Genomic DNA, 9,994 nt, shown 5'->3' on the forward strand with positions numbered 1-9,994 from the left:
GGGGGTGTTTCTTTTAGCCTGGGAAAAAAGAAAAAGAAAGGAATATAAAAAAAGACAAAAAAAAGTCTTCAACAAAGTTTCGACTGAACACATCAGTTACCAAAGCCATTAAACGGTTCTAAAAATTCTACTGACGTCTACACAACTTCCTGTGAAGTATCAGCGGTGGCGGTCTTTTTGTTGACTGGTGATGGTGGTGATGGTGGTAGTGGTGGTGGTGGTGTTGCCTGGAGCCACTTGTGTCACATGCCATTGGACGCGTCCGTTCTGTCAGGTGACCCCCAACCCCACCCCACCCCACCCCCGATCGAATCCTCCCATATCTCTTGAGAGCACTTAGCTGTCTGGTGGAGTTTATGAATGAACCCCACACTTATTTCTTCCTAACTTTTACCTAGCCTGCCTTGCTACGATTGTCACTTGATCTGTCTTGGCTGTCATTGTCTCTTGTCCCCCCTTAGGTTAAAAAAAAAGAAGTAAGAAATAAATTAGGACGGACTTTTCGTCTTTACCCTCTGTCTGTCTGTCTGTCTCTCGCTCGCTCGCTCGCTCTCGATCCCTTACTTCGTTCTCCTTCTCTCCTTCTACTCTTATATATATATAACTTTTAATTCAGTATATGGACATATTGTAAGCAACCACATTCAACTACCTATTATGCAGGACTTTAAAAGAAAAAGGTCCTTACAATCGTAAAAAAGGGTGTGTGGAATCGAATATATCATTATATGAGTGGGTGGAAAAGAGGACAAAAATGTTGGATAATCAATGCATTCACATGCAAATCGGACTCAAATTTGCTCTGTAATGAAATTCAAAGTGCAAATATTATACAACACACTGTTGGTGAGTACTGTTTGTGATTGACTTCCATGGGTATTGGTACTGTTCGTGATTGACTTCCATGGGTATTGGTCACTAGTGTTCACGATGGACTTCCATGGGTATTGGTAGTGTTCACGATGGACTTCCATGGGTATTGGTACTGTTCGTGATTGACTTCCATGGATATTGCTACTCGTGTTTGACTCCTTGGTACTCTTCATCGTTCGCGATAAACTTCTATGAGTATTGTTACTTATGTTTGACTTCTTCATAATCACACCTTTTTTTACGCATTTCTTTCTTTTCTTTTCTTTCATCAGCTCTGATCGAGTCATGGCGCATCTCACCACCTTGACCACTCCCCCACTCGGCACCATGCTCAGACCCCCTGTGTCCGCGCTCCAGACAGGCCCCATCCACCACTACAACCCCAACATCACAGACCCCTTCGTCCCCACCCTCAACCTCACCCTGGGCGACCCAAGGTCATCATCGGGAGGAGGGGGAGGGGTCACTTTCAGCTTCGGCGGCGAGGGTGAGGGCGAAGGCGGGCCAGGCAACAATGGGACGACCTCCGCCTCCAGTGGTCTGCCCCATCCGCAGTACTACGACTCCCTGTACAGGGCCGTGGCCGTCACGCTCAGCTCCCTGGTCTTCACCATCGGCTTCGTGGGCAACATCCTGGTGGTGATCGTCATCGCCCGCACGCGCTCCATGCACACCACCACCAACTGCTACCTCCTGTCCCTGGCCGTGGCCGACTGCCTGGTGCTCCTCTCCGCCACGCTTCCGGCGGTTCCCGAGACGTTCTTCCGCATCGACGAGTGGCCTTTCGGGCGGGCGCTGTGCTCGCTGCTCATCTATCTCCAGTATGTGGGTGTGGATGCGTCGTCTCTGTCCATCACCGCCTTCACCATCGAGCGCTACATCGCCATCTGCCACCCGATCCGGGCCCAGACCATCTGCACGGTGTCCCGGGCCAAGAAGATCATCGGCGGCATCTGGCTCTTCACTTTGCTCTACTGCGGGCCCTGGCTGGGGCTGACCGACCTCAACGAGACCCGCCTGTCTGACGGCACCTCAATCACCAAGTGCATGTTCCGCCTGCAGAGGTCCTCTTACCTGACGCTCTACATGATCGACCTCGTCGTCTTCTACATCATCCCCTTCTTCATCACCACCGTCCTCTACTGCCTCATCGGCCGCATCCTCGTGCTGACCAGCTTCCGCCACGCGCAGGACAGACGTAGCACGCGCTCTCCGATGGACAGGGGTGGCTCCGGAAGCTCGGCGGAGCAGAAGAAGAAGACGTCGTCGTCGTCGTCGGCGCGAGCTTCTTCCACCATTTCCAGGAGTAGCAGTCGGTCGGATTCCAGAGTGCAGGTGAGTGGTGTGTGTGTGTGTGTGTGTGTGTGTGTGTGTGTGTGTGTGTGTGTGTGTGTGTGTGTGTGTGTTGGCTGGTTGTTGGTTTGTATGTATGTTCACTCAAGTGATTTTAGACTCTGTGTGTGTGTGTGTGTGTGTGTGTGTGTGTGTGTGTGTGTGTGTGTGTGTGTGTGTGTGTGTGTGTGTGTGTGTGTGTGTGTTGGTCGGTTGGTTTGTTGGTCATTGATTCAATGTCAATTTACTTAAGTGATTTTAGAGGGTGGTGTGTGGTGTGTGTGTGTGTGTGTGTGTGTGTGTGTGTGTGTGTGTGTGTGTGTGTGTGTGTGTGTGTGCGCGCGCGTGTGCGTGCGTGCGTGCGTCGGTGTGTGTGTGGGGGTTTGTGCGTGCGCGTGCGTGCGTGCGTGTGTGTGTGTGTGTGTGTGTGTGTGTGTGTGTGTGTGTGTGTGTGTGTGTGTGTGTGTGTGTGTGTAGTCGGCCTCTCTCTCTGCCTTTGCCTCTGTCGCTCTTTCTCTCTCTCTGTGATTTTCTGCCAGTGTCTCTCAGTATTTCTATGTGTCTGTTCATCTTCTTTTGTCATTCTATCTGTCTTTGTTTCTCTGTCTCTGTCTGTCTGTCGGCAACAGAGAGAGAGAGACATAGATAGACAAAGAGACAGAGAGACAGAGAGAGAGAAACAGAGATAGGCAGACATGCATATAGACAGACAGACAGGTGTGATGTTTTCTGATTTTTGTTTTGTTTTGTTCACTCAATGTACAGTTGCATACATTATATATATATATATATATTTCTACCGCCCAACACCTCCCTCCTGCCCACTCCCCCCACCTCCCCCCCCCCCCCCGCCCCCACCCCCACCCCACGTAAAAAAAAAAAAAAAATCAGGTCAGTCTCTTCGACGTGTTATGAAGTCTCATGGTAAGAAGAGTACAAGCATGAATGAGTTTCCCCCCTCCCCACCTCTCTCTCTCTCTCTCACTCTCTCTCTCAGACATCTCAGACAACCACACACGCCTACCTACCCACCCACACTTCCACACCGTTCGACCCCCCCCCCTTTTTTTTTTCTCTCAATTTCGGAAGTCTCGTATGGCGAGTGCAATGCTCGCCCCAGTTCTCTGAGTCGGTGTGTGAAGTGTATTTCCATTCCATCTGTCATCTTCGCTGCCGCTAATGGGAAAAGGGTGTTGAGAAGAAACGTACAGTTTAGGGACGCTGAAATAAATCGTGGGTGTGTGTGGGGGTAAAGGAACACGGACATGAAGAACGATATTGATTTATCGACTTGAGTACAGCACGGAAAAATGTAGCCAATTGGCCACATTATCAATCACTGTCAGGTTTGGAAAGACAGCTAAACATGGACAAACCAAGCGGCGTGACAGAGACAGAGGCACAGAGAGAGAGACAGACAGACAGACACAGAGATAGAGACGGGGACACAGAGACAGAGCGCCCGGGGAAGCGGGGGGCAGACGATGGAGAGAGAGAGAGAGAAGGAGAGAGAGAGAGACAGAGACAGAGACAGAAAGGGAAAGACAGACAGACAGACAGACAGACAGACAGAAATAGCGCCAAACAGGGACAGCCAGCCAAAGAGATAAACACACGGGCAGACAGACACACGGACAAATAAGCACAAGTTTACACTGGTCAGTCTGGTACACATTTTTCGAATATATCTGAAAAGCGCAGACGCACAGCTGAAGGGAAGTGTCTAGCTTAGAAAATTCCCCTTGGAAAGCTAAGCAAAAATACTGATACTTCAGGAAAGGAGTTTTGGCCTTGTGGTAGCGCGTCCACTTTGGAAGCGAGAAAATTTGAGCACACTGGTTCAGTATTACAGTCGCCAGTAGTTTATCCCTCTTCACAAGACCATGAGTGGTGGTCTGGACGCTAGTCATTCGGATGAGACGATAAACCGAGTTCCTGTGTGAAGCAGGCAATTAGCGCACGTAAAAGAACCCACGGCAGCAAATATGTTGTCCCTGGCAGAATTCTACAGAAAAATCCACTTCGATAGGAAAACAGATAGAATCGCAGGCAGAAGAAAGGGTGGCGCTCTCAGTCGCTACGACGCGCTCTCCTTGGCGAGAGCAGCCTGAATTTCACACAGATCGAGAAACCTATTGTCAAAAATAGTAATACAACTTATTACAATACAATGTTATTAGCAAATAGCTTTCCTCCCCCCATCCAACCTCCACCTCCTCCCCGATTTCGCTTTGAGAATATTTGGCGCCATTGTGCCGAACGGAGAGCATCAGCCAATTGAAGCTTTTACGTGGATGAGGCCAAACAGGAAAAGAAAAAGAAAAGAATAGCAAACTGAACGCAGTCATGGCGTTGTATTGGCTCGGGACAGAACCTTTTGAAGCTAGTTCGCCTCTTGTTAGACATCTATTAGCTTGTGGTGTGGCGCCAGTTTTTAATCTTGCAAAAAAAAAAAAAAAAAAAAAAAAAAAAAAAAAAGTATATATATATATATATATATATATATAATGAAAAGTACCTTTTAGTCTCCTGCAGATTATTATGACTTGTAACGGGCTTCCCATTACTTAGCTCTTTGAGGTCCGGATACAGATTTTTCCATCTTGACCTAGACGTCCAAAGGCCCCAGATCAGCTTCAGAGACAGACAGCTTCTGTAGACGAAGGGCTATCTACTTTTCGAGTCCGTCTGGGGCGATCTGGAGCCATTGGTCTTGAACCTGAAGAGCGTGATTGTCTTTACTGTGATGGAGCGATAGGAGGGAGGACAGTTACTTCAACACGATGGGACTGGTGGCTGGGTCATCAAACTTGGGAACTTCAACGTTGAGCGACTGCTGCCTGGATGAAACATGTTCGGATGGCTGGGTCATGAAAATATGGAGCTTATGCTCGACAGAACCTTAGCGAAGCTTGTTTGTTAGTGTGTGTTAGTGTGTTATCAGTGTTGGTGTTAGTGTGTGTGTGTGTGTGTGTGTGTGTGTGTGTGTGTGTGTGTGTAGAAGTAGTAGTAGGTATGCGGGTAAACCATACAGAGCTTAGAATTCGTTTTACGGGCTCAACACATCCTTCACAGCACCCTTAAAGGCTTGGACGCCCTGCTGCCTCGGCGTTGAGGCATGTTAGAGGTGCACAAGCGGGCAGATCAGAGCGAGGGGCTCCAACTTAACAGGCTTGATCTCATCTGTCGATTTGACAACCAACTCCACGGCACACCAGGTGGGTTGAACGCACTGCGCCTCGGCAAGAGTTCGTGAATGGGCTGTGTAGATCAGAGCTAGATCGTCGATCGTATTGGTCACAGCCTATCAGTGGTTTTCTTGCGTTAGAGACCCGCTGGAACGTCCCGGAGACTTACGACATAAATGGACAGTGGACACCCACTTATCTGTAGTGGAGTGTTGGCCTAGAGATAACGCGTCCGCCTAGGAAGCGAGAGAATCTGAGCGCGCTGGTTCGAATCACAGCTCAGCCGCCGATATTTTCTCTCCCCCCCCCCTCCACTAGACCTTGAGTAGTGGTCTGGACGCTAGTCATTCGGATGAGACGATAAACCATGGTTCCGTGTGCAGCATGCACTTAGCGCACGTAAAAGAACCCACGGTAACAAAAAGGTTGTTCCCGGCAAAATTCTGTAGAAAAATTCACTTCGAAAGAAAAAACAAAACAAAGCAAAAAAAAAAAAAAAAAAAAAAAAAAAAAAAAAAACAACACCTGCACGCAGGAAAAAATACAAATAAAATTGAGTGGCACTGTAGTATAGCGAATTTTACACAAAGATATCTGTTGTGATAAAAAGAAATACAAATGCAAATACAAAATATTGGTTTAGTAGCGGCTGGAACGCGCGTTGGCAGATAAACATAGTGTGAAATTGTAAACCCCACAGTGGTAAGTAGCTATCACTTGCTGTAGGGGCTAACCTTCCCTTGGGAGGAGCATGGTGAACTGTTCTTTAAGCAGCAGCTGGGGGCATGGGGAGGAGCATTATAAACCGTCTGATAACAGCAGCTCGGCGCATGGGAAGGAGCATTATAAACCGTCTGATAACAGCAGTTTCAGTTTCAGTTTCAGTAGCTCAAGGAGGCGTCACTGTGTTCGGACAAATCCATATATGCTACACCACATATGCCAAGCAGATGCCTGACCAGCAGCGTAACCCAACGCGCTTAGTCAGGCCTTGAGGAAAAAAAAAAAGAAAAAAAAAAGTTGAATAAATGATAGATAAGCTTACACAAATAAATAAATAAATAATAAATAATAACTATAATGTAAAAAAAAAAAAAAAAAAAAACACCAGCAGCTGGGGGCATGGGATTGAGCATTATAAACCGTCTGATAACAGCAGCTGGGGGCATGGGAAGGAGCATTATAAACCGTCTGATAACAGCAACTGGGGGCATGGGAAGGAGCATTATAAACCGTCTGATAACAGCAACTGGGGGCATGGGAAGGAGCATTTTAAACCGTCTGATAACAGAAACTGGGGGCATGGGAAGGAGCATTATAAACCGTCTGATAACAACAACTGGGGGCATGGGAAGGAGCATTATAAACCGTCTGATAACAGCAACTGGGGGCATGGGAAAGAGCATTCTAAACCGTCTGATAACAGCAGCTGGGGGCACGGGAAGGAGCATCATAAACCGTCTGATAACAGCAACTGGGGGCATGGGAAGGAGCATTATAAACCGTCTGATAACAGCAACTGGGGGCATGGGAAGGAGCATTATAAACCGTCTGATAACAGCAGCTGGGGGCATGGGAAGGAGCATTATAAACCGTCTGATAACAGCAGCTGGGGGCATGGGAAGGAGCATTATAAACCGTCTGATAACAGCAACTGGGGGCATGGGAAGGAGCATTATAAACCGTCTGATAACAGCAACTGGGGGCACGGGAAGGAGCATTATAAACCGTCTGATAACAGCAATTGGGGCATGAGAAGGAGCATTATAAACCGTCTGATAACAGTAATTGGGGGCAGGAGAATGAGCATTATAAACCGTCTGATAACAGCAACTGGGGGCATGGGAAGGAGCATTATAAACCGTCTGATAACAGCAACTGGGAGCATGGGAAGGAGCATCATAAACCGTCTGATAACAGCAACTGGGGGTATGGGAAGGAGCATTATATACCGTCTGATAACAGCAGCTGGGGGCATGGGAAGGAACATCATAAACCCTTTGATAACAGCAACTGGGGACATGGGAAGGAGCATTATGAACCGTCTAATAACAGCAACTGGGGACATGGGAAGGAACATTATGAACCGTCTGATAACAGCAGCTGGGGGCATGGGAAGGAGCATTATATGGGAAGGAGCATCATAAACCATCATAACAGCAGCTGGAGGCATGAGAAGGAGCATTATAAACCGTCTGATAACAGCAACTGGGGGCATGGGAAGGAGCATTATAAACCGTCTGATAACAGCAAGTGGGAGCATCGGAAGGAGCATTATAAACCGTCTGATAACAGCAGCTGGGGGCATGGGAAGGAGCATTATAAACCCTTTGATAACAGCAGCTGGGGGCATGGGAAGGAGCATTATAAACCCTTTGATAACAGCAACTGGGGGCGTTTGAATTCTTTCTTAGAGAATGAATGAATGAATGAATGAATGAATGAATTTTATTTCTGAGGGTAATAGAATAAGCAACAGTGCTTTTTTTTTTTCATCGAGCCCCCAAAAGGGGGGAAATTGGGAAAATTATAAACAAATGAATTGCAAATAGCATCACATAACATCAAACGAGAAAGGAAGAAAAAAAAATCAAAGCATCACACATTCATTACAAATCATGGAAAGGACTACATGGAAATTGTACGCATGAACGCCAACACACTCTTTAGAATAACGAATATGCGCGAAGAAATGGAGAGAAAAGACAGACAGACAGACAGACAAACAGACAGACAGAGATACAGACCAGCAGAGACACACACACAGAGAAAGACAGAGACAGACAAACAGACAGAGGGACACACACACACACACACACACACACACACACACACACACACACACACAGAGGCAGAAGTGAGAAGGCCTTTTTTCCCCCTCCATCCCTTTTCCCATTGGAATGTGGGGTTTTTTCCCAGCATGCAAATAATCTTATAAGTTTATTTTTCACAAGTAGACAAGAAAGTCTATTATATATATTGAGATATGAATCAGCTGTTTTTGTTGTTGTTGTTGTTGTTTTCTTTCTTTCTTTTTTTTTTTTATCCATAACTTTATGCACCATACGGCTGAGTGAACTAAGTGCTCCAAAGATTTGTCCTCAGTCTCTGGGGAATATTACAACTGGTTCATTGTAGGTTGGATGTTAATTATTTTTATTTATTATTCTATTTTTTGTTATTTTAATTTAATTTATTTTATTTATTATTTATTTATTTATTTATCTATTTATTTATTATTTACTTATTATTATTATTTCTTAAATTTATTATATTTTTTACTTTTCATTTTTTTTATTTTTAATCTTTTTATTTTTTTTTTTTTTTTCTCAAAGCGCGTTGGGTTACGCTGCTGGTCAGGCATCTGCATGGCAGATGTGGTGTAGCGTATATGGATTTGACCGAACACAATGCCGCCTCCTTGACCTACTGATACTGATACTGATACTGTTTATTAAAACAAGCGCTTTTAGACAGCGAAGATGGAATAGTAATTAGCTCGGAGGTGGGGAGATGGGAGGGAAGAGGGGAACCTCGAGCTAAAATGTTCAAAGCTAAAGAACAAAATGGGAGAAGAAGAAATCTGGAGAAAAAAAAAAAAAAAGAACTGATTCCTGGAGTGGAAGAGCAAGACAAATCAAGGCGTCAAACTTGTGGTTCCAAATGGACGCCGCGTTCTTTCAAATGTTCAGAATTGAACCCAACACCAGGTCCTCTTCCGTTCAAACAGCTCCTGGACATTCTGGAATTGGCGGCTTTTGAAGCCGGCAGTTTTTTTCTTTCCTTATGCACATGCGAGGCAGACAGACAGACAGAGGAAGAGACACAGAGAGAGAGAGAGAGAGAGAGAGAGAGAGAGAGAGAGAGAGTGTGTGTGTGTGTGTGTGCGTGTGCGTGTGTATGTGTGTGTGTGTGTGTGTGTGTGTGTGTGTGTGTGTGTGTGTGTGTGTGTGTGTGTGTGCATCTTTCTCTCCCTCCCACCCTTTCCCCCTCCCTCTCTCTCCCCTTCCCTTCCTGTCTCAGTCTTTCATCCTTTCTTTGCTTTCTCCTCACTCTCTCTCTCTCTCTCTCTCTCTCTCTCTTTTTCTCCATCTCTCCCACTCTCTACATACATCCTCTCCATACCTCATTCTCTGTCTCTACCCTCTCCCCACTCTCTCCCTCTCCCTTTCACCACTTCTCTCTCTCTCCCCCCCCCCTCTCTCTCTCTCCCTCTCTCGCTCTCCGTCTCTCCCGTTGCTCTATCTAGTTTTTGGGATCAGCCCTTGTCGATACTCCCCCGTGTCGATACTCCCTCTCACAAAGATCTAAAAACAGTCAAATACAGATGTATGTATATATTTTGTGACTGATTATGCTTTCTGCTTGATCAAATATGTGTTGTGGAATGATGAATGTGTTATGTGTTCTCTTCATACCGGCCGTCCGCCTTCAGAGTTGAGCAGCTACTTGTGTGTTGGGCCCGCTGTTGTGTGGACTCGCTGACTTGTACACGGGCCGTGTTACACGGACTTAGACTTTTTCATCACGACACAGTGTATCTGCTCTCCCACCTCCATCTCATCCCATCTCTCCCCCACCCCCCATCCTACTCACCTCAC

General features: G+C 46.5%; 1 protein-coding gene across 1 annotated transcript in view; it reads left to right on the forward strand.

Moving 5' to 3' along the window:
- Positions 1 to 1,314: 1,314 nt before the first annotated feature.
- The window catches only part of LOC143285620 (thyrotropin-releasing hormone receptor-like), a gene marked incomplete at its 5' end in the record, with an annotated part of 92,362 nt that continues 83,682 nt past the window's right edge, over positions 1,315 to 9,994 (forward strand). Inside the window, one exon of the mRNA XM_076593018.1 lies at positions 1,315 to 2,144. Coding sequence (XP_076449133.1) covers positions 1,315 to 2,144 — 830 coding nt within the window. The remainder of the gene's footprint in view (positions 2,145 to 9,994) is intronic.

The sequence above is a fragment of the Babylonia areolata genome, chromosome 9 (assembly GCF_041734735.1).
Source record: "Babylonia areolata isolate BAREFJ2019XMU chromosome 9, ASM4173473v1, whole genome shotgun sequence".
NCBI lineage: Eukaryota > Metazoa > Mollusca > Gastropoda > Neogastropoda > Buccinidae > Babylonia > Babylonia areolata.